The sequence below is a fragment of the Pollicipes pollicipes genome, unplaced genomic scaffold, assembly GCF_011947565.3.
Source record: "Pollicipes pollicipes isolate AB1234 unplaced genomic scaffold, Ppol_2.1 Scaffold_7262;HRSCAF=8765_pilon_pilon_pilon, whole genome shotgun sequence".
NCBI lineage: Eukaryota > Metazoa > Arthropoda > Thecostraca > Pollicipedomorpha > Pollicipedidae > Pollicipes > Pollicipes pollicipes.
In genome coordinates, this window is record NW_023597055.1 from 340,344 (window position 1) to 362,157 (window position 21,814).

General features: G+C 56.5%; 5 protein-coding genes and 1 long non-coding RNA gene across 8 annotated transcripts in view; 3 read left to right on the forward strand and 3 right to left on the reverse strand.

Moving 5' to 3' along the window:
- Positions 1–265, forward strand: part of LOC119113662 (sphingosine kinase 1) — a 20,395-nt gene extending 20,130 nt beyond the window's left edge. The window contains exon 14 of the mRNA XM_037237943.1: positions 180–265. The gene's annotated coding sequence lies outside the window, so the exon portion shown is untranslated. The remainder of the gene's footprint in view (positions 1–179) is intronic.
- Ccz1 (vacuolar fusion protein CCZ1) overlaps positions 1–11,152 on the forward strand; it is an 11,967-nt gene extending 815 nt beyond the window's left edge. Inside the window, exons 1-12 of one of the 3 annotated variants that reach the window (XM_037237945.1) lie at positions 3,386–3,426; positions 4,345–4,462; positions 4,994–5,091; positions 5,450–5,543; positions 6,231–6,425; positions 6,857–7,032; positions 7,487–7,606; positions 7,850–8,076; positions 8,513–8,645; positions 9,048–9,170; positions 9,651–9,781; positions 10,365–11,152. In XM_037237945.1, the coding sequence (XP_037093840.1) occupies positions 4,382–4,462; positions 4,994–5,091; positions 5,450–5,543; positions 6,231–6,425; positions 6,857–7,032; positions 7,487–7,606; positions 7,850–8,076; positions 8,513–8,645; positions 9,048–9,170; positions 9,651–9,781; positions 10,365–10,420 (1,434 nt within the window). In that variant the 5' untranslated portion in view covers positions 3,386–3,426; positions 4,345–4,381 and the 3' untranslated portion in view covers positions 10,421–11,152. Of the gene's footprint in view, positions 1–3,385; positions 3,445–4,344; positions 4,463–4,993; positions 5,092–5,449; positions 5,544–6,230; positions 6,426–6,856; positions 7,033–7,486; positions 7,607–7,849; positions 8,077–8,512; positions 8,646–9,047; positions 9,171–9,650; positions 9,782–10,364 lie in introns of those variants that run through there. The other 2 variants (XM_037237944.1, XM_037237946.1) reach the window with 2 other exon arrangements.
- LOC119113665 (uncharacterized) lies at positions 412–2,354 on the forward strand. Its single transcript, XM_037237947.1, has one exon. It carries the CDS (start codon positions 446–448, stop codon positions 1,613–1,615), a length of 1,170 nt encoding a protein of 389 aa, XP_037093842.1. The 5' UTR covers positions 412–445; the 3' UTR covers positions 1,616–2,354.
- A 104-nt stretch (positions 11,153–11,256) lies between the features above and the next one.
- LOC119113666 (ATP synthase subunit d, mitochondrial) lies at positions 11,257–14,417 on the reverse strand. The gene is made up of 4 exons (XM_037237948.1): positions 14,198–14,417; positions 13,367–13,535; positions 12,006–12,143; positions 11,257–11,442 (listed from the first exon to the last, which is right to left on the reverse strand). Exons 1-4 carry the CDS (start codon positions 14,317–14,319, stop codon positions 11,362–11,364), a joined length of 510 nt encoding a protein of 169 aa, XP_037093843.1. The 5' UTR covers positions 14,320–14,417; the 3' UTR covers positions 11,257–11,361.
- Positions 14,418–15,163: 746 nt separating this feature from the next.
- Positions 15,164–17,293, reverse strand: LOC119114010 (uncharacterized). The gene is made up of 4 exons (XM_037238243.1): positions 17,236–17,293; positions 16,130–16,236; positions 15,466–15,877; positions 15,164–15,180 (listed from the first exon to the last, which is right to left on the reverse strand). Exons 1-4 carry the CDS (start codon positions 17,291–17,293, stop codon positions 15,164–15,166), a joined length of 594 nt encoding a protein of 197 aa, XP_037094138.1.
- An 897-nt stretch (positions 17,294–18,190) lies between these two features.
- On the reverse strand, positions 18,191–20,180 carry LOC119113362 (uncharacterized). Its single transcript, XR_005095898.1, has 3 exons — positions 20,017–20,180; positions 19,611–19,699; positions 18,191–18,268 (listed from the first exon to the last, which is right to left on the reverse strand). It is a non-coding gene; the product is annotated as an uncharacterized LOC119113362 (long non-coding RNA).
- Between the last annotated feature and the right edge of the window lie 1,634 nt (positions 20,181–21,814).

Consider the following 21,814-nt stretch of genomic DNA (forward strand, 5'->3'; position numbering starts at 1 on the left):
TGCCATTCACTAGGTAAATCCTGGCAATTCAAATACATATGCATATGCTTCAATCCAGCACAATTCCTATCCCACAGTGTGTTGCTGCCAACCCTGCCCATAAGGAGACTACAATTCCAACATGTCATTTGTGTTGTAAGCTGTGGTTATGTGTTTGTATCAGTCCATCTCTCTTTCAGGAAGCACATTGTTCACTTCATGACATTCATTCTTCTGTCATATCTCTGAATCATATCCTGTGAATGGCACCAAGACTGATGCATTAATTCAATGGAGCTTGGCCACCTGCAAAGCTTTGAGTCAGTGAAAGCATTCACGAACACACACCTCAACAATGACCACCTGTCTCGAGAGCTGTCGCGCGTCCGTGGCCTCTCCCGGTCGGAGGACGTTGTCACATCAGAGTGGCTGCACTGGTGCCGCAAGCAGCCTCATCTGGTGACCAATGAGGCCGCGGTGCCAGCCGCCATCACTGGGCAGCAGCAATGCCTACCTCGTGGACGTCAAGGTCGGCGGGAAGTTTGCCGACGACCGGATCTACAACCACAACCTGGACATCCTGCAGCGCGTGGCGCGCGGAAACTGCGTACTGAAGCTGAGCGGACTGGGCGCGCCGCGCCACCTCTGCCTCGTGCACGCGCTCAGGAAGTTCACCGGTAGTGTAGGCGACGAGGACGACACGGCGGACGTCGGCGACGACGCCACCTGGCGGCGCTATTTCCTGCGGCCTCCCGGCGCCGCCGCGCGCCTCGTAGTGACGCATAAGGTAGACGGCGACGCGGCGCACCTGAGCGCGCGCTGGCTGGACGGCGGCTTCCTCGTGTGCGTCGGGTCCAAGAACGTGCACCTGGTGCTGCGCCGCGAAGCGGACATCGAGCTGTACCGCGCCAACGGTTACCAGGTGGCGAAGCAGGCGGCGGCGGCGGCGTGGCGCCAACTGGCAGCGTTGGGGCCGGAGCGTCGCCGCCAGCTGCTCAGCTTCCTCCACCACACGCGCTTCACAGCCGTCTGCGAGCTGCTGCAGCCGGAGCACCAGCACGTGGAGGACTTCTCACACCTGACGCGTGGCGAGCTGCGCTTCATCGCCTGGGCACCGCCGCTGGAGTCGGCCGGCGAGGCGGCCGCCTCGCTGTGCGGCTGCTCGCCGGAGCTCGGATTCCGCCTCGCTGACGTGTTCGGCTTGACGACCGTCACGTACTCGGTGGTGACGGGCGACGTCGAAGAGCAGCTGCCGGATGTCGTGCTGGAAGTCAGGAAGGCGTACGGCTTCGAGGGCAAGGTCTTGTACTTCGTCGACAGCGATGACAATGTGATAGGCATGCTGAAGAAGAAGACGGTGTGGTACGTCATGCTCCGTTCTTCGAGCGTCGCCCTGGGCAAGCACTCCATCAACGACCTCAGGTCGAAGATATCGGCGAGGCTCCGAAGCATTCAGGCTAGTATGTGCCTTACAGATGAGTTCATTGAGAAATGGATTGACCTCAGCGTGGCCTTTGCCATCTGGCGTATGGACCTCGGCCGCGAAGTGAAGGGAGTCGCGCTTCCGCAGCTGTGGGCCAGGTTCCTACGCCAGAGCGGTTGCACCGATCGCTTCCCGGTGGGCATTGGGCGGTAGTTGCTGAACAGTTCGCACCTATCTGTATGCGCCCCAGTTCGGTGGAGGTGCTGTTTGGTGCCAGCTTTGGTATGCTCGTTAGTATGCAGCAGCTTTTAGTAAAGGTTATCACTTGGTGGGTTTCCTTAACGCGGTGTCCATCTTTTACACTCGTACTTTGCTCGCCTGGTCTGACGGGTGACGTGATGTTGATTTCCGGTTATGTGTTAGTCGCGCAGTATTAAGTTTTTAGATTCGCACTTTCGTCATCTCGCGGAACGAGGTCTGTGATGCCGATTCCTTCACACTGTTGGCTGCACTTTAAGCGTGCGGAGAAATAGGCTTTGTAGTACCAGTCCCACGTTCCAAACAGGTTTATGCAGCAATGCGAAGAACGAGACAAATGTCATCTTTGCGCGAGACGACAGGTTCTCGACTTCAGCAGAAGAAGCCGGCCGGATGTCCGGTGAACAGTGGGTGCACGCGCTTGTCCTATGTATCTGATGAGGCTGAATGCCTCCGCTGCATAGTATTTTAGTCCATGGTGGTGTTCAGTGCGCAATGCGCAATGCAGACATATTTACATGGGCCGCGGTGACTTGTGGCTGTCGCTAATGACCATTCGCGTGATTTATGGGCTGTGGCTTGCCGTTCCCACGTGACTTATGCATCGCTTATGTGATACCGTGTGCATCGCCTATGTGATACCGTACGCATCGCTTATGTGATACCGGACTGACCAAGCAAATACACTTCACTGTCCGTCTGTGAAGTTATTGGGACTGTATTGGGCGACGGTGCGGACGCCTATGCTGCTGAGCGCGCTGCTCGTGGTGGAAGGCATGCGCAAGGCTTCAGAGGCAAGACGACCTATTTCGTGGCGACAGTTGCTGCTAGATAGGAGCACTGAAGCAGAGTGCGTTGCGGCCTCTCCCACACGTGTTCTCGGTCCATTTCACCCTGCCACTATTTTGCAATGACTTCAGGGGCCTCTGCGGGGGACGTTTCTCAGTGCGAGCGCAGACAAACGGCCGGCACAGACAGCGACGAATTGGTCCGAAACAGGAGCTAACTGGACAACCGGAAGACAGACGGCCAGGCTGGAATCGATCTGTACTGGACCGGAACAAACCAGACGAAACCAGATCAAACCGAACCTGCCGGAGCTGGATCATCCGTCACACTGTCCGGTGTTGTCCATCACACTGTCCAACCCTATTCGTCACACCCTTCGGTCCCGTCCGTCTCACTCATCACACTCTCCGATCTCATCCGTCACACTGTCCAGTCCTATCCGTCACACTGCCCGGTGCTATCTATGACACTGTCCGGCCCTATCCGTCACTCTGCGGTCCCATCCGTCATATCCTTCGGTCCCATCCGCCACACACCCCAATCTCATCCGTCACACTGTCAAGTCCTTTCCGTCACAATGTCCGGTCTCATCCTGGGCTGTTCCGTCCCGCGATCCAGGATTCTGTCTCCGCTACATTTTGACCTGGCTGATGGCTAGCCATTTGGCCCGGTGCTCGATCCCGGCACTATGAATTAAGTGGGAGATGCGAACAGTATGATCACGAGGGTATGTTTAGGATAAAAACGGTGTTGCTGTATCCGCAACTGATGCTTGCTTTTTTAACATTTGGATGAGGTGTGGTGCACAGGAGGCCCGGGGTTGTCAAGTGCTGCAAATTAAATACATTCAGTAAAATAAAATCGAGGTTACGTTATTGGCGCGTAAGCGACATAACACAAAGGTAAGGGGCCTTGGGTGCCTTGGGTACGGACAAGTGGGGCCAAAGGTGGTTGGATATCGAGATGGCATTGGATGGGTATGGAGGGGTGATAAGGTGAATTCCGAGGCTGTCCAAGCCAGTTCTTTTAATGCATTGTATCTCCAATAAGCAGAAAGAGACAGAGATAAAACTTGTCATTGGCTCCATTCGAGAGCATATCGGAAATAGGTATTTTTGATAATGGGGTAGGCGGGACAGAACAGAGCTCGGGCTCGAACAAACTGCGTTACTGCATGAATGACATTTGCTGTGTCTTTGGGTCTTTTTTGTTTCATGTCAAGGAATTTTGTCTAAAAGGATGTGAGAAGCCAATCCTATGATACCATTCCTTGATTCTAGAATTTATTACCATTCATTCACTGATAAGATACAATGGCCCTGATTTCATTGCATGTGCTAGGCGACGCGAAGGTATAAATACCCTTCAGCAGCCAGGCCCTCCTGCAGCTCACAATTATGGTCATCAGCCAGATAACTATCATGGAAATGCATAATGTCAGGCTCTGTTACTTGGACATGGCTCCATGTGATTTGTTGACAGTTCTGCACCCTTGCATACAGATGTGTGGTACTGTACTGACAGAGCAGCAGCAAGGAGCTGTTGTTGACTTTTTCTGGCATTGGCATATTCCATTATGTTGGGAGGCATGTATATTTCATATGGGATACAGAATGATCAGTTGGCACCTGGTAGTGTGGTCAGTGCCTAGATCAAAGTAAACTGGTCATGATTTGATAAGTGTCAGAACTAACTGGTGCAACATTAAGTGGCTTACAGAGATAACCTATGCATCTGATTTGTGGTCCAATATAGAAAAAGACAAGCCAGTGCTATGTAAGTTTTTCAGATATTGCCATGAAATCATTTGTATTAGTGCCTCCTGGAAATGATTGGTTGATATGCGGTAAGGCTTACATGCCGTGATCTGATTAACAAATATGTTTCCTCTATAGGTTGTGATGGTACAAGAGCTTTCCCAACAAAGCTGTCATGGCTGGCCAGGACAAAAGTGGCCTGGAGCTAAGTAGCTTCTTCATCTTTAACTCAACATTTGGTCCAAGAGAGGGTGAAGTAAGTTTGAGCTGCCCAAGGACTCTGCATGCTTTAAGCTGGCAGTTTTGTTCAAAGCCATACTTAATCATTATCACAGTGTCATGCTGTTCTTATTATTATCACAGTATCATGCTAACTGATATGTGGAACAAATTAACTTTTAAAAAGTTTATCACATTTTGGAATACCTGGGGCCATTTGATGGGTCTTATATTAGGTTTGATGTTCCATGATATTTGTGTTCTTTAATGTTCCTATCATCTGCATCTCATTAATTTGAAGCTGGTAGCTTGAAAAAGTGATTTTTTCCAGAAACATTTGAACAACCTGTCCCAAACATATGACATCCTATCATCTGGGGTGTGGTGCATATATGGGGTGAGCTTCTACTGGCTGGTATCAAGTCTGCACACTCCCATTTAATGTTAAAGTTACATCAGTCATTTGGACTCCTACATGCCCTTGGTGATTGATTAAAGGCTTCAGAAATTGGGCAACCTTATGCCATTGCCTGCACACTAAGTCACTGAGTGAACCTGTGTTTTCCAGGAGGAGAAGAAGGTGATATATTACCATCCAAGGAACACAGACATAAATGCTCAAGTGAAGGATGTTGGGCTAGTTGAGGCTTTGGTCCAGTTTGCCAGGTCTGTATGGTTGGAGTATAGCATTCCAGATGCTGAGACTCTCGTCGTGTGAGCGCCTTGCTTTGCAGCTACTACACTGCTAGAATTGACTGACACTGTGTTGATAGCCAAGTTCTACCCCCAAGGCCCCACAAGTAACCTCAAGTATGGATACATGGTCAGCCTCCCTGCCTCCCTAGACAGGTTTTGTATATACAGGTGCTGGTATGATGTGCTGAAAACTCTGGTTAGAAGGACTGTGAAGTGTGTGCATAATGGTGTTTTGGTTTGCAATCATGTGACTCCTATCCAGCAGTAGCCATGCATGTACACTTAGTGGGTTGCCATGGTTTGAACCAGCTCGCCACTTCTGCAACAGGACATTCAACACTGAGGCGCCAGTGCACTGCCTGCAGACCCTAAAGCATAAGCACTTCTACCTGGAGCCTGAGAAGGACTTCTTCATGGTGCTGGTAAGCATGTTACCTGGTGTCCCTGGACCAAAAGTGCCCCCTCCTCTGATCTTGACACCTGTGGCATCAGACTTGGTCTGTGCCAGTAGCAGCATTGCTATGTATTGTGAAACTATATTTTATTAGGTCAGTGTGTTGGCATTTGTTATGAGACCAGCAGGTTTTCATTGGCCTCTGATGTTCTCGCATCAACAGTGTGTCGACAGAGGTGATGGGACATGGGCTAACACCCCCATAGCTCACAAACGCACACACAGACACATGGAGTGAAAATGCACATTGACACTAGTCACGTGATGCTACGACTGGGCGCCGTCTCGGCCGATCCCCGAGTGGGGGGAAAGTCTAGCTGACGGTCCTGGCTCGTACCCTTCTGTCGCGCGAGTCGTCACTCTGTGCGGTGCCGCGTCGTCTGACTCGCACTGCTGGAGTCGGGCGTCGGCTTCGTAGTACCGTGTTCATGCTGGTGTTACGCAGCGGCGTCACACGCAGAGCGCCAGGCAGTGCTATCCCGCTATAACGCACCCGCGTTGTCAGGTGGTGTCGTGCTGATCAACTCTCCGCCTAATTTTATCTTGCTTTTTACTTGCTTTGTAATTAGTTATATTGTTACCCAACTTCAAGCCGTGTGGGCGATATACGACCGGGGCCGTCTGCGCGTCCTCAAGTTCAAACCGTCACCACCAGGTGGTGCGTCTGCCGGTGGTGAAGGTGACACGCGACAGCGCCCCCTGCCGGGAGTACGTGCCCAGCGCCGTGCAGCAGCCGGTGTACCTGGCGCTGCTGCGGCACATGTACCAGCTGTACCGGCTGCTCAGCGGCCTCATGACCGGCTGCCCGCGGCAGCAGCTGGCCGAGCAAGCCGCCGCCATTTTCGACAGCGTGAGTCCGCGAGTCGGCCAGTCCACCGCTCTAGGCGCGCGCCCAGGGCCGCCGCCCGTACAGTCTGGCCGAATTTCGGTGTGGTGGTCGGAGTATGGAATCCTGCACATTATTATTAGTAGTAGTATTATCATTTTTATTGTTATTGTTGCTATTATTATTATGCTTAACTCAGCACCAACTCCTTGCAGTGACTGCTAATATTCCGGCTGCAACGGGATGTAGAGCGGTCAGAAAATGCCCCGCGGTAAAAAAAAAACACAGTTTTAAGGTCTTAGCTTGAACCTTTAAACTTTTTAGAGCGAGTTTTTGGCGGTTATCAGTATGCCGTCGGCCAGATTGAGCTGTAGTTCCCGCGCCGCGGCCACGTCGGCGGCGGCGTCGCAGTCCTGATGGTCACGTGGCGTGACGTCACGCCGTTGGTGTTGCAGTACCTGCCGCAGCTGCAGCTCCAGCAGCGCGACATCATGGACATCTACACGGGCGTGCGCTTCCTGCCGCTGGACAAGCTGTCTTTCCTGCGGCTGCAGAGCTTCGTCAACCAACTGGAGGTGGAGCACCCCTTCATCCGACACACTGTGCTCTACTTCAAGGAGCACCTAGTCTGGTGAGCGTGCGAGAGTGATCCGGCTGAATCGGGATGTTATGACGTCTGGGGCGTGTTTTGTGCCGGGGCTTGTTTGGTTGGTGTCTGTTTTTTGGTTTCCTCAGACAGCAAATTTTCCCCAGAGAGCATTCCGTACCAATGGAGAATTACGGAAAATTTCAGACGGTGGTCAGGACGGAAAATCTTCCTTTCGCCATGCACAGCTACAACCATTGGATTCGCATAACGCATGTAAGACGAGTCTGGGGGATAATTTCCGGACCGGACCGGACCGGACGAACGTAAATGGAGAATCTTCATGGCTGCTTATCTGAGAGATAATTTTTCGCTGAACAATCTTATCTTGGTCGAACACGCCCTAAATCTCGCTGCATGCGAGAATATCTCGACAACGAATCATCTCCCCCCCCCCCCCCCATCAGCCCCCTCGAGCTGACTATCCCGTGTCGGCCAGGTCGGGCCTGGGGCGCACCAACATGAACATCATCAACCACTACCTGGCCACCGTGCTCTTCCCCGAGTGCGGCTCCCGGCCGTCGGTCTGGCGCGACCGCGACGCCTCCACCAGCGGCATGTGAGTGGCGCGCGGGGCCGCAGGCCCACTGGTGACGGCTGGGGTCTCGCTGACGGGGGAGGGGGAGGGGCTGGGGTCTCACAGATGGTTAGCCGCCAGGCGTTGTTTGCCATGGTCGGCCTTGGGCTTTCACGCGCTCGTCTGTGATAACTGCTTACGTGCGTTGGACAGACTTGTAGTCGTGCGTGCGCGCGCTGGTAGATGCATTAAGGGCTCCGACTTAACGGTGACGTCACACACCAGCTTCATGTCGACGGAGGCGGCGTCTGGCGAGCAGCCGGATGAGTGCCTATCGCCACCTGTCGTCCACCTGCGGAAGCACAACTGCAGCGCACCGCAGCTGGGCGGCGCCAGCGGCAGTCGCGACGGCGACGACAGCGTGGACGGCGAGGCGGTCGAGACGGCGGACCAGCCGGCCCAGATGGTCATGTATCGGCTCATCGACATGGTCGTCGTCCTCATGCTTGACAGTGAGTGACGCCGTCTCAGGCGGGGCTCATTGTCGCTCCCGATGACTGATGGTTTCTGTTGATATGCGTTTGATCTTTCACGGGGACAGCGGGGGGCCGTCGATTGCGGAGGGGATAGGGGTACTTGCATTAGCTAGGTCGTGTCCGCGCTCCGCGCCGGAGCAAACACAGCCAATGAGTTTAGTGGTGTCTGGGACGAGGAGCCCTGGTTCCACTCCCGCTCCAGTTGCCTCCCGTCGACTGACATTTCCAACGGTCCAGCGACGTGCGGCGCAGTAACTGCTGCTGTGGTGTGATCCTAGCGGCGACGCTTGTCAATCTATCCCCTATTGAAGCGAACTTTCACCACCTCCTTTCAACTGCTCCCACGCGTCGTAAACGACGTGAGTAAACATCAGTGGGCCACCGCTGCTCACGGCGATTTTCTGGCGAGCAGCGGAGGTGCGGCCAACGATGCAGCTGTGCCGCCAGCTGGACGTCTTCATGGCGTCCCGCGTGCAGGAGCTGTCGGCGCTGCTGGCCCGCTCGCTGGCCGACAGAGGGGCCACCAAGGATGACCCCGACACGAAGTGAGAGAGCGCGGGCACGCGGCGGAGGGGAGGGAGAAGGGGGAGGGGGCGATGTCGTCACGCTTAACGTTACGTTGAACGGAAGGTTGCGCTGTTTGCCATGCTGGCTCATGTTCGTGTCACACACAGTAGTGGGTGGGATGGGGAAATGGGTGGGGATTCAGGACAGAGGTGCAGGTGGTGATCGATGAAACGAACGCTACGGCGTCCCACATGTTCTGGTCGGAGTATCAGCCGACCTCGGATGGTGCTGTGCTGATCTAAGTCGAACTTCGAGCCTTCGAAACGCGGCGGGCCGGGTCTGGGCGCGATTCCGCCGCAGTGCAGTTTGGTGCAGTCAGCAGTGCAGTCAATGGTGCAGTCGCCAGCCCGCCCGCCTCACCGCTACACCGAACATCGCAGAGTGATCTACTACAACCGCTACAACCTGGCCCAGAAAACGAGCATGCACGAGGAGGGAGGCCGCGCCGGCGTACCCGAAGAGGCCCGCCAGCTGATGGTTGACCTCAGGGAGGACGCGCTCAGGTGAGTGGCGCCGTCAGCTGACGCGCGGTGTGGCGCCAAACTTTGGCGCGCTTCGACGTCCCAACGATTGCCATTGGGTATATATTTGGGTATTATGGCCAAATATTGCGGATGACCGAATTATTTACCGGTTTCAGAAAGTACGCGTCGCATGAACGATTATTGTGCGTGGAATGTACGCCGGGTGCATATTCCACGTGATAGTACGCACGTGCAATGGTCGATAGGCAGAAAAGGACTGCTGCTTATAGTTATCTTGCCATCGCGTTCCCAAAAATCAGAGCAAGTCGCCATCTCACCACGTCCCACGATATCGGCGATGTGGACCACGACCGTACACCCGAAGTTCGGTCACCTGATTGCGATCACACGTTCTCACCAGACAGTGACGGTGGGTTCTCAGTTCAGCCCTCGTCTGACGCTGAGCGCACGCCTAACAGTGTGACCGCCCCCCCCCCCCCCCCGCCCCCCGTGCGACAGTTTCGGACCAGAGGGCGGTGCCGTGTTCGGCCGGGCGATCAACGAGAGCTGGGTGGCCGGCCGCGTGGCGCCCGACCGCGAGTTCTTCACCGTCATCCAGCAGAAGGGCGCCAATCTCATGGACGTCAACGGTGAGCTGACGGCGCCCGGCGACCGTCAGTGCTCAGCGGTGATCGCTGCTGATCGGCCGGTCGGCCGGGACTGGCAGTGTGTGGTGCAAATCAGCACTCTAGTCCCGTTAGTGCCGCTGCTTGCTGCTGCTGCCGACGTCTGCCCCCGCGTCGCGGTACGTCTCCTTGACGTTCATTTCCGCCGTTTGCGACGTTCTCGGCACGTACCGTGTCGCAGCGACGTTGACCGCGCACGTGGAAGGCTCAGTCGTCGCCACCGACCCGACCTCAGCCACCGGGGGAAGCTCCAGCATGCAGCGTGCGGCTCGGCTCCGAGTAGACCTGACCCGGCTGCCCCTCCCTCAGGACCTGACCCCGCCCCGGCCCCACCCTGGCCTGATCTGGTCTCCCCTTCTTGGCCTGGCCCCTCCCTGTTCCAGCCCCACCTCTCCCTGGCCCAGTCCGCCCCTCCCTGATCTGGCTCCGCCCCTCCCTGACCCGGCCCGCTCCTCCCTGATCTGGCTCCGCTCCCCCCCCCCTGACCCGGCCCGCCCCTCCCTGATCTGGCTCCGCCCTCCCTGACCCGGTTCCGCCCCGCCCCCAGGCCAGGTGGACCAGCTGTGTCGAGACCAGTTCGCCAGCATCTTCTTCCCGGCCTGAGAGCGGCCGTCACTCCAGCCGAGGCGAGACCACCGGCCGGCGAACGCGTCCTCGGACAGTCACGTGACCGCGGACGGTGGCGACACCGCCCGAGAGACGACACCTAGACCGGTCACGTGACGGTGACGTCAGCTCGGCTGGGAGACGCGGCCGGACGCGGCTGGGGCCGGGCCGGGGTGCCTGCTGTGCTGACGCACAGCACCACGTTCTGCTGTTCTGGCACTGGAGGAGCGTCCGACTGCAGGTCCTGCTGCCGGCTCCGGCCAGCGGATGCGTATCCTCTTTAGAGCGGACGTCACGCGCCGTGCGCCGCTTCGCGCGGCACGTGTTTTGTACGCAGTGTGCTGCAGTGTACTCCCGCGAGGCGCACGTGATATCTATTACACCGCAGTCGCTCTGCATTGAGCGCCGTTGTGTGCTACATGTGATAACTCCGGTAGGCGGCGGGGTTCCTCGGTGGTGCGCCCGTCGGTGGATTCGGCCGGCTGCACGTCCGTGCGTCGATATTACCCTCCGCCGCTTGCCGCGGCTGTCGGGTCCGTCTCGCGGCTGTGGCGGCCTCCGCGCGCTCCCGTGGTGGCCGCCGGACGCGCCGGACTCATGGCGGTGCTCCGCCGGTGTGGGCTCCGGACGGACGGGGCCGAGCGTCCCAACGTTGTATGCCGGCCAGCGATACATAGTCACGCCATCTAGCTCTGGCGGCGAAGCGGCATGTTCGTACGATCTGTCCCAATCGTCGGTTTCTTTGGAGTGCAATCACCACATGCCAATGAATAATATTCCCATGTAACCGGATACAGTTATCTCTCAGGCAATGCGCCCTCCACACACACTGATGACACACCGCTGCGTATCCCTCCACGCGCATATGTATTCTACATTCTCATGTTACAGTCTGGCCGGTAGCGGTGACGTCAGTGATGACGTCACGGTCGCGTCGGTCAGTGCTCGGCCGGCTCGTCCGGCAGCTGGGCCTCGGGCGTGTGCGGCCAGTACGTGGGCCGGTTCACGGGGTCCAGCGCCTGTGGCAGACCGGCCGGTGTCAGCTGCGCGCGGACGCGGCGGCGGGTCCAGCACCCCTGCACTCAGAGTCCCCCGGGCTCGGAGGCAGCGCGGGTAGCGGCGCCACGCAGCACGGTCAGTGGGGTTACCCGCTAGAGCGGTACATCGCCCACCCGCCATGTGTTATGCAAATTTCAAGCTGTAGGAGGGATGTGGACAGGAAAAACACGCCAACATTTGCAGGCAGCTGTGACCCGTGGTCAGCCTTGTGGCTCAGGCACGAGTACCCCAGAATGCTGTAACATTTGTTTGGTCCAATCCAGAACGGTCATAATAAAAGGACGGAACGAACTAAGAAAGAAAGAACTAAGTGGAACGGTCAAATAAAAACCTAACATTCGCACCAGGTACAGAATGTAGCCTAACATTCCAGGTATAGACTGTAACCAATTATCGAATGGAAAAGCCATGCTTCTATGCAACAAGAGATCCCATTCATGTTGGCATCCGTAAAACTATATCCTAAGCATCACATCTTCCCATGCGGCAGCACCCGTGCCGACAGCGCCGGGGTTGTACTCACGAGGTCGGGGAAGTGCTCGCGGAACTCCTCCATGGTCATCTGGTCGAAGGCCGGCACCGTGTCCCACTTGGCCAGTTCAGCCTTGTAGCCGTCGATGCGTGCGTTCGAGTCCGTCGTGAACTTGCGCACCTGCTGCTCCTGTGGAGCGGGCCGACGGCGGCGGCGGTCAGGCACGCGCGCCACCTAGTGCGCTGCTTTTGTCGGTGGCACAGTGCACATCAGGAGTTGAAAGAATTCTTACTGATGTGCAACTGATGCCCCTCCCCACAGTGCCGGTAGTGCAGTGGTTAACAGGTCTGCGTTGACCACTATGCGTCTAGGAAACCAGAGGTACGGGGTTCGATTCCCCGCGGTGCCCGCCCTTTCTGCCAGGGTGAGAGGCAGGCAATGCCATATAGCCTCAGCAGCTGAGTGCGTCATGAAGCCCCGATGACGCACACAGACACTGATGCCCCTCCCCATGCACATCTTCATTGATTAAGCTGCTGCAAGTCAGCTACACGCAGGGCAAACCACAAAACCTTTTTCAAAGTTGACACATGAAAACCTGAGACAATCTGCAGCCTCAGAAGCCTGAACAAAAACTTGAGACAATCTGCAGCCTCAGAGGCCTGAACAAAAACTTGGGACAATCTGCAGCCTCAGAAGCCTGAACAGAAACCTGAGACAATCTGCAGCCTCAGAAGCCTGAACAGAAACCTGAGACAATCTGCAGCTTCAGAAGCCTGAACAAAAACTTGAGACAATCTGCAGCCTCAGGAGCCTGAATGGAAACCTGAGACAATCTACAGCCTCAGAAGCCTGAACAGAAACCTGAGACAATCTGCAGCCTCAGAAGCCTGAACAGATACAAACTTGTTGCTTTTGTTACTGCTCTGACACACATTACAGATGCAAGATTCTCCAAAAGTATGCAACTGCTATCACAGAATATGCCCTAGCTTTTTGAGTGCCAGCCTTTGATAGCTTTGGAGGAGGTGATGTCTGGATGGTACTGACTTTGGCACTAGCTCCCATTCTCTCACCTAGCTCTTATTCAGATATCTGAGACTGAGCCCTAGTCATGGATCATGGCTCATTCAATCACACTTCATCACAGACTGGGACATTTGTCATATACTGGTAGATAACATGGTCAAAAGTCATGGAAGTATTCATTATGAGTGAGTCTTGCATGGTATTCATATGTATTCATTAGAAGTATCCACTATGAGTACGATGTCAACCCAGGTTGACACCTCAATGCAATTACCACAATGAGCAACCTATCAAGCAGAACTAGTAATTCTTTGGTATATGCTGTCATCACTGCTGGGGCATCAAACTCCTGCATCCTTGAAATATTCACCCAACAAACGTACCGCTTCCTTTGCCTGGCTGTCAATCTGTGGGGAGACCTTGTCCTCAGGATAGGGGATCTTCAGGCCTTCCATCTGCTTCTTGAACTGGTCCACCATGCCTGCGGTACCCAGACGGGACGAGTACTGTGCCCAATCTAACGCAGGCATGTTCTCTGGCTGGGCCAGTACCCTGAGAATCACATGAGTTGATGACCAACAGGTGTCAGCTCACACTAATGTTACAACAGGAGAGCACACATAATAGAAATATTCAAAATGAATACTTCCATAACTTGATAAAATCATATACCAGTACACGACAAACGTCCCATCCGTGAGTGTGATTGAATAAACCATGATCCATGACTAGGACTCAGTCTCAGATATCTGAATAACTGGCCTTTCATTCAACACACTCAGGCCACAACCATTGCTGGTCATCAGTATGCCCCACTGATGCTCCCATGAGCTTACACAACCAAGCACCTCTGGATAGATACTTGACATCATCACATGTTCCCACTGATCCTACCATTCAGCCACACACTATGACTATACTATTCCATAGAGAGCTCTGCATTAATGACAAGGAAGTTGTACTGGTGCCCAGAAACTACAGCAGGATGGCCCACCTGACATGATTTTGAGTGCAAGGTGACATCATTTTTGACAAAATATGAAACTACAAGATTAATGTTGTTCTACAAGAAGTTTACCAACTTATGTCTGAAATCTTATTCCAAAGCACAACGAACATTAACTTTTTTACCGGAACACAGTTTCAGACACACCATACCGACAATTATATGAAAATACTCGAAATTAACCCAACTCCAGAAATTGGTAGCTCACCGACGAAGATAACCGTCCGACTTCGCCTTGAACTGCAGATACATAGATTTCTGGCCTTCTGGAACCCTCTTGGCAAATGCAGCCCAGTCAATGGAAGATTTTGCAATGCGCTTGGTCGCCATAGCTATATTTTGAAGGGGAGAATCCTTTTGCCCCCCGTGCCCGGCTGTGACTTGTAACCAGGGACCGCCCGTTCGAGACCCAGAGGATTGCCTCAAACTGCTTCGGACACTTTTGTGGCGCACCAGCTGAGTGCTGCAAATAGTGATGAAACTGGATGAAATAAATCTTACTCTACCTGACAAAGTTTTTCCCGGCGCAGCCAGTGAAAGTGATAAATTGCATAGCCCGTCTAAATCGCAAATTCATGCTGATACGTATTTTCCCACCATATCCGTTCCATTTTCATCTCGTGATCGGAACTTCTTCCTAGGCTTTCGGAATTTCAGATTCGGGCGGACTCAGGCTTTACCAAGGCAAACAGGCACACACGCCAGCAAATTGAAGGGCAGTAGGTTGGCCTGAATGCAATGTGTCGGTTCAACGATTTTCTGTGCCTGTAAACAGTTTGCAATGATATATATATATATATATATATATATATATATATATATATATATATATATATATATATACATATGTGTGTACACAAGTAGCATAGTATACCTCTATGACTGTTCCATGTATTAGCTGCATTTGTATGTCATACGACCAATTATGGGTAAACATTTACACGTGATATATTTGACTTCGAGCCTGCATGATCTCAAAGTACATACATTCGAGCTTGCCACTGTGCCTGCCACTGATTTCACTCGTTATCAGAATGGACGAACTATAACACTCATTGAACGATCTGGCTGAACGGCGTGAACAGAGCCTTCATCTGTTCGGATCACACTGGTCTGGACGAAGGCATGAGCGCTCGTTCGCCGTTATCTTTGCTCCGGTGGTCGCTTCCAAGTCTCAGTCCTCAGCCAGCTCTAGGAAGTCCAGCAGTCGGTCCGGCAGCGGCAGGCGCCGCACGCCGTCCGGCAGCCGGCCGAGCTCGTCCAGCCGGCGGCGGACGACACAGCGGGCCAGCCTGCGCAGCGGCGCCACGTCTGTGAAGCGGCCGAGCCACGGCGCCTGCGCCAGCACCGTGTAGTGCAGCGCCACGGCCCCGTCCGCTGGCGCGTGCCCAGCCGCCAGCAGGCGGAGCCTCTGCGGCGGCGCGGCGCGCAGCAGCAGCCTTAGACAGAGCAGCGCCGGATCGCTGTACGGCCGACCGGTCAGCGCGTGCTCCTCCGCCTCGGCGTTTAACTGGTGGCAGAGGTGGGACAATGGCGCGTGCAGTGCACTGCCGCCAGCCACGGGCACAAAGTCGAGCCGCGCGCCTAGCCGCAGGAAGAGAATCACCGCCTGCGGCTCCTGCCGTCCCACGGCCGCATGTAGCGGCGGCACTAGGTCAAACGACAGCAGCGGCAGGTCAACGGCGCGGTGGGTGCGCTCCCAGCCGGGCCGACGCCGGTCGTCGTAGTTGACGGTGAGCCGGAGGTCGGCGCGCGCCGCGTGCCGCAGCAGGTACTCGGCCGACTGCAAACACTCGGCCTGGTCGTCCAGGTCGGCCTTGGCGCCGCTGATGAGGTACGTCAGCCGCGTGCCGAAGATGGCGCCGGCCAGCAGCCGCTCCAGCGACGCCTCGCACGCGACCACGGCGCGCAGCAGCCGGCACACCAGCGCCGTGTCGGCCACGCGCCAGCGAAACGCCACCACGGCCGCCACGTGCAGCGCCTGGTGGAAGCGACCCAGACGGCACACGCCGCCGTTGGCAGCGCGCGCCGCCTCGTGGTGGCGCAGCAGCGCTGCTGTGACGTCACACGCCGCCAGCTGATGGTCGCTGGTGAGTGTGATGAGCTGGCCGGCGACTGCCGCCGCCCGGCGCCGCGCAGCCCGATCGTGCAACGGGCCATCGCCCAGCTGGCGCAGCAGCAGCTGGCCCGGTGACGTCATATGGTCGCACGCGCGCTCGAAGGCGAGGAAGATCACCGATACGATCACTGAACGGCACGCCGCGGGACAGTAGGTGTGACACGCCGCGGGCGGTTCGCCGGCCACTGGTGAAGACAAGGCGGATGCAGAAAAGTGGCGGCACGTGCTAATGCGCTGTTCTCTTGAGGGGCTTCGTAATCCGGAAGTCCTCCGAGTGCACATCGAGCCATTCTGTCGACTGGACGCGCAAGACTAGAGGTCAGTAACAGATGGTTCGCCTCTGCCCGACGATGTATTCGATGTAAACAATGTATCCGATTTTAACCTTCTTTTTGACATCGTGTCACGTCATTCTCGTCAAATTTTCCTGAAACTTCTTCGATGGGCTATTATCAGCTACACTTTTCAGTCCTGTACTATATTGCGTGGATATCTTGACAGAACACTAAGCCCGTATATTTTTCCATGCGCTCTGCATAGCAAATGTTGCGGGTACCAGCAGTGTGTGTTTTGCCAGGCAGAAATATGAGCACGAAACAATACACAATAGTACAGACAAAAAAAAAACAAACAAAAAAAGGTCCACAGCCATGGTTCCCTCTTCCCAAGTGTGCTGATGGCTTCAGTTATGCACATCATCAGGACCTTCCTGCGCTTCGGCACACATCAGTAACAGTCGACCGTCACGTCCGCCTGACGGTCCATCTCCGCGCACCGGAATATCTCCTGCACCCTGGCGGTCACGTCGCGAACCAGAGCTTCTAGCGAACCCCCGTCTGTATCAGGGGGCGCCACCTCCGCATCTGTCTCGCGGCTCTCCGCGCGTGCCGCCGCCTCCAGGAACTGTTGGCGACTGAGCGCGACCTCGGGCCGCCGCCTGAGGCGATCCAGCTGTCGCTCCCGGCTGCCCGTCACCCGCCCGCTGAAGAACGCCTCCGTGCTCTCCGCCAGCACACTGCTGATGATGGCGTCACATGACTCGGCGGCCGGCGCCGGCCGGTCGTCACGTGACCCGAGCGGAGGCGCCACTGCCGCGGCCGCCGCCGTCGCCGCCGGATCGTCCGCACCCAGCTCAGTCCCCTGCTCCAGGACGGTGCCGGCGCCGCTGCGGCCCGTCAGCAGCATGTCCCTGACGGCGGCCAACAGGGGCGCCGGCCCCTGCGCGGCGGCAGGGTCGGCCGCCGGCCGCCGCAGGAGCGCCAGCGCGCCGCCGTCCGCCAGCCAGCCGGCGGCCGTGCGGCCGGGAATGGGCGCTGCCGCCGACAGATCTGCGGCATACAGCGGACCGACGCGTGTCACACAGGCGCACGCGCACATGGAGATGGCGGGGGGGGGGGGGGCGTGGATGAGTTACGCAATATCCGCGTGCAGGTTCACGTTGACCAATCATTGAGGGTATGACCTAATCAGGAGTGAAACGTTGGTATCCAGCATACCGTTGTCGAGAGAGTATTAAGAAACAGAGCCCATATATATATATATATATATATATATATATATATATATATATATATATATATATAGCTATATATGTACACATATATCTATAATCATAGGGGGAACTGTGACCTCAACCAGAGTCCAGACTTCATCATCAGTATGCAGTATACTCATGTTCAGAGTCAGGCTGGATTATCCTCGGAGGCACGGCTGCATATACCACTTCGTCGCACACTGATTCTCTGTGAGGTGGCACATAACCAGGGGCGAACACAGGCGGAGCAAGGGATAAGTACAACCCACGTTACAGCTCAGAAGCGCAGGGAGTTTGAATACAACGAAACGGACCGAAATTGAGCAACGCCGTTTGTTTCCGAAAATGACATCACCAGGGATGTGGCGTAAAAACGCACGCACCAAACACCAAGCACAGCGGTCACGTACGCATAAAACAAAACGCAAACAGACAGGTGGCCGTGCCTGAGCGCGGCTGTGGTCAGCTGACGGCGGCGGGGAGGGGAGGGGACGGGGACGGCGGCACCTCTGGCGACGGCGGCGGCGAAGACGCGCTGGCTGGCGTCGCTGACGGCGGCGTCTCCGGAGCAGAGGCCGGCCTGCAGCAGCGGCAGCAGCGCCGACCACTGGTTCGGCGTCGGGGTCCTGCCGGCCAACAGGCGGCCTCACAGCAGGGACAACACATGACACAGTGACGGGCGGCGTCACAGCAGGGACAACACATGACATAGTGACAGGCGGCGTCACAGCAGGGACAATACACGACATAGTGACGGGCGGCGTCACAGCAGGGACAACACATGGCATAGTGACGGGAGGCCTCACAACAGGGACAACATACGACAAATGACGTGTAATAGCACGGACATGTCACTCGAAGTGACATCACAGCAGGGACAAGAAGCCATATCGCAGCAGCGACACGCGGGCTGGCCTCACAGCAGCGACACGATCGGTGATACAACAGGGACATGGCGCGATTGGAGCAGCAGGGACAGAAACAATGGTCGCAGTGTGCTGGCAATGATCAGCACTTCCAAGATCGGGTAACGCACGGCTCAAGACAGCGGGCAGCAGATCTTGTTTTATCACATTGACACAATAAACACACGCATAGCGAAAATCCAGAACCCAACACAAAACATCGGTTTCGGCACCTACACGCGGCAAACTCCCAACGGAACGCACCACACCCGATCGGGATTCTGGGCCTGGACACAGTCAGAACACCCGATGAGGACTCTGCGCCTGGAGGCAGTCAGAACGCCCGATGAGGACTCTGCGCCTAGAGCCAACCAGAGTACCAGATGAGGACTCTGTGCCTGGAGCCAATCAGAATACCACATGAGGACTCTGCGTTTGGAGCCAGTCAGAATACCAGATGAGGACTGTGACTGGATACAGTCAGAATACCACATGAGGACTTGGCGCTTGATGCCAGTCAGAATACCAGATGAGAACTCTACACCTGGAGTTAGTCAGAATACCAGATGAGGACTCTATGCTTGTAGCCAGTTAGAATACCAGATGAGGACTATATGCCTGGAGCCAGTCAGAATACCAGATGAGGACTCTGCACCTGGAGACAGTCGAAAAACCAGATAATTCTATGCCTGGAGCTTGTCATAACATCCAATGAGGGCTCTGCGATTGGAGCTTGTCATAACACCTGATGAGGGCTCTGTGCTTGGAGCCAGTCAGGACCTTAGCGCCTTGACAAACCCTCCTGGTGGTGTAACGTCACATCAGAGTTAGCATAGCCCGGTCTCTCCAGTGATACGCTGGTGCCCCTTGGCGCCCAGCACCAGCCAGTACCGCCGCCCGGATTTCCAGCACCAGCCCGTTGGCAGCACCCAACGCGCGCACGACCCAACAGCTGTGGCGTTCCGACAGCTATCATGATCTATCAAACACGCCATGTCCATGGCCACTGCACTGACAGAACGAGACGGGGCGCGGCGAAGGCGGCTTGACGGGCGCCTCTCACCGTTCGCTGTGCGCCAGAAGCCGCTCCTCCAGCAGGCGGAAGGCGACAGTGCCCACCACCACGTCCTGGTCCAGACACGACTCGGCCACCTGCGCGGGGGGCACGGGGGAGCGGTGAGTACGTGACGCTCCGCTGAAACACGGCAGCACTGGCAGGCGCCGCCAACAGGGCCCGGCGGCGTCGCGGTCAGACAACTCGGCCTGGGCGTAGATCTGTGGATCTCTGGAAGGAGCAGAGGAGACGCTCCGTTCAAGTATTATCAGAAATGATCGTTATCGAAGAACAGCCGGGGAAGTCAAGTACGCCAAGCGTGATTGCGGACTTACGGACTTTGGACGACTGGACCAACAACCCGACAGAACGGTGCCCGGCATCGCGCCAAACACGGACGCACAGATGTCCTCACCTGGACGAGGTCGGTGTGGTGGTCCAGTTCCTCCCAGGCAGCGTCGGCTGGGCCGCCGCGCGCACCAATCGTCGCCTCCAGCAGCCGGTCTGCCGTGTCGCGCTCCCCTGGCCCCGCCCCCAACAGCGCCGCCAGCGCCGCCGACGGCAGCTTATTGGCCGCCAGCCAGGCGGCCAGCGGCGGCGGAGCGCCCTCATTGGTCGGCTGCGGCGGGGCCGGCGGCTGATTGGCGCAGCGGAGCAAGCGCGAGCACGGCCTCGCCGGCGGCGTCCAGCGCGTCCTCGCTGGAGGGCTGGCTGAGGCGGGCGGCGAGGGCGGCGGCGAGACGGACGCCGGCGGCGCCGGACGGCGGCGGCAGCAGCGGCGCGCAGTGAGCCAGACACTGCAAACTGCAGGTCTCCGTCTGTGGGGACGGAGAGAATGCAGTAGCGCCGCGCAGCGGCAGATACGTTGCAGACTGAGCACTCTCGTGTGGAAGGACGGAAAGGATGTGACAGTGGTGAGCAGTGGGACCGATAATTAGGTACGCGGCGTAACGTTTCTCGATGAGATGCACAAATCTGAAGGTCTTAATATTGCGTCACGTGATAAAATTGATTTTGTCCTCAGTTTGACCTGTTAGCCCCGCAAATATCGCCATTTCTTTATTTACCATACACAATCGACGAAAATCATGCACGTTATAAATAGCCAACGGGATAACAACACAAACAGGCCCTCTGAAACCCAGCACGCCATTCTCGAATAAACAAAGCACTCAGCTACGCCTTCCACTCAGCTGACAGCTTACCCGCCCAGGTTTGTTCTGTTCCAAACAGCTGACGATGACGTCATCCAGCGCCACTAGTGACGCTGCGCTCTTAGGACTGCGCCGTGCGGAGGCGACGATGTTTCCGACCATCATCAACACGCCGGCCTGCGGACGAGGACAAGACTGTGTCTCGGCTCGGAGGCCCGCCGGCGGTTGTCAGGCACGCGATCATCGCGCATGCGATCCTGGTAGAAATACTGTCCGGGCGGGCCTGAATCGAACGAAGGAACGAACGGGTAACGGGGAACGAAGGGGGAACGGGAACGGGTAAAAATCAAACGGGCCGCGGAGCACGTGCCGCGCTGCCGACAGCTGCCTGAGCCGGGGCCGCCAGCTGGCTCACAGCACTCCCGCGCCCCGCCTCACCTGCCGCCGGGGGTCGGAGACGAGACCGTGCCTCAGCAGCAGGAGCCAGGGCTGAGCCAGGCTCCGCGCCGTGTCCAGGTCCGGGGTGACGTCCCCACAGCCGTGCCGAGGCCGATCCTGCAGGGAGGGGAAGGAGAGAGGGGGACGTCAGAACAACGGAGCTGTGCTTGGGGCGGCTCGCGCTCTCTCCTGGCCATGCGCCTCCAGTGCAGCCGCAGAGTCATGGGCACGGGGCCAGCGGCGATCCGGTGTTGGATGACATCACGACATCGAACGCCTCGCGGGCCGCTGTACTACTGCTCTAACGATCACAGATGAGGCGGTTCTCGGACAATGCAGCACACTCGCGCGCAAATGCTACACCATCAAGTACGGTCTCCAATGATGTATCGCGCCCAATCCCAAACAGACATGACCGGTGCCTGACGACTGAAGAGACTGCTACTAGCCACAATATGAGTGTGTGTGCAGCCGGCAGCGGGCACCGCGGTGTGGGACGCCTTAGCGCCCGGATACATCATCACACCCAGAACAACATCACCGTCATCATCATCGGACCACCCACCGCCCGGCTGAGGAAGACAGACTTGACGACGTCCGTCACGTGCTCGGGCGTGTGCT

Bases quoted from the DNA above. Each gene is read 5' to 3' on its own strand.
- LOC119113665 (XM_037237947.1), top strand. From the start codon at position 446: ATGAGGCCGCGGTGCCAGCCGCCATCACTGGGCAGCAGCAATGCCTAC.
- LOC119113666 (XM_037237948.1), bottom strand. From the start codon at position 14,319: ATGGCGACCAAGCGCATTGCAAAATCTTCCATTGACTGGGCTGCATTT. The intron at 13,536-14,197 runs GTGAGCTACCAA...TGTGATTCTCAG, and splicing joins TCGGACGGTTATCTTCGTCG to GGTACTGGCCCAGCCAGAGA. The intron at 12,144-13,366 runs GTACGTTTGTTG...CCCGCTCCACAG, and splicing joins ACAGCCAGGCAAAGGAAGCG to GAGCAGCAGGTGCGCAAGTT.
- LOC119114010 (XM_037238243.1), bottom strand. From the start codon at position 17,293: ATGCTGCTGACGGGCCGCAGCGGCGCCGGCACCGTCCTGGAGCAGGGG. The intron at 16,237-17,235 runs GTGCGGACGATC...CGTGCCGTTCAG, and splicing joins GGAGCAGGGGACTGAGCTGG to TGATCGTATCGGTGATCTTC. The intron at 15,878-16,129 runs GCTGCGCGGCGC...GTCGCGTGCGAG, and splicing joins ATGGCCCGTTGCACGATCGG to GCGTCGCTGGAGCGGCTGCT.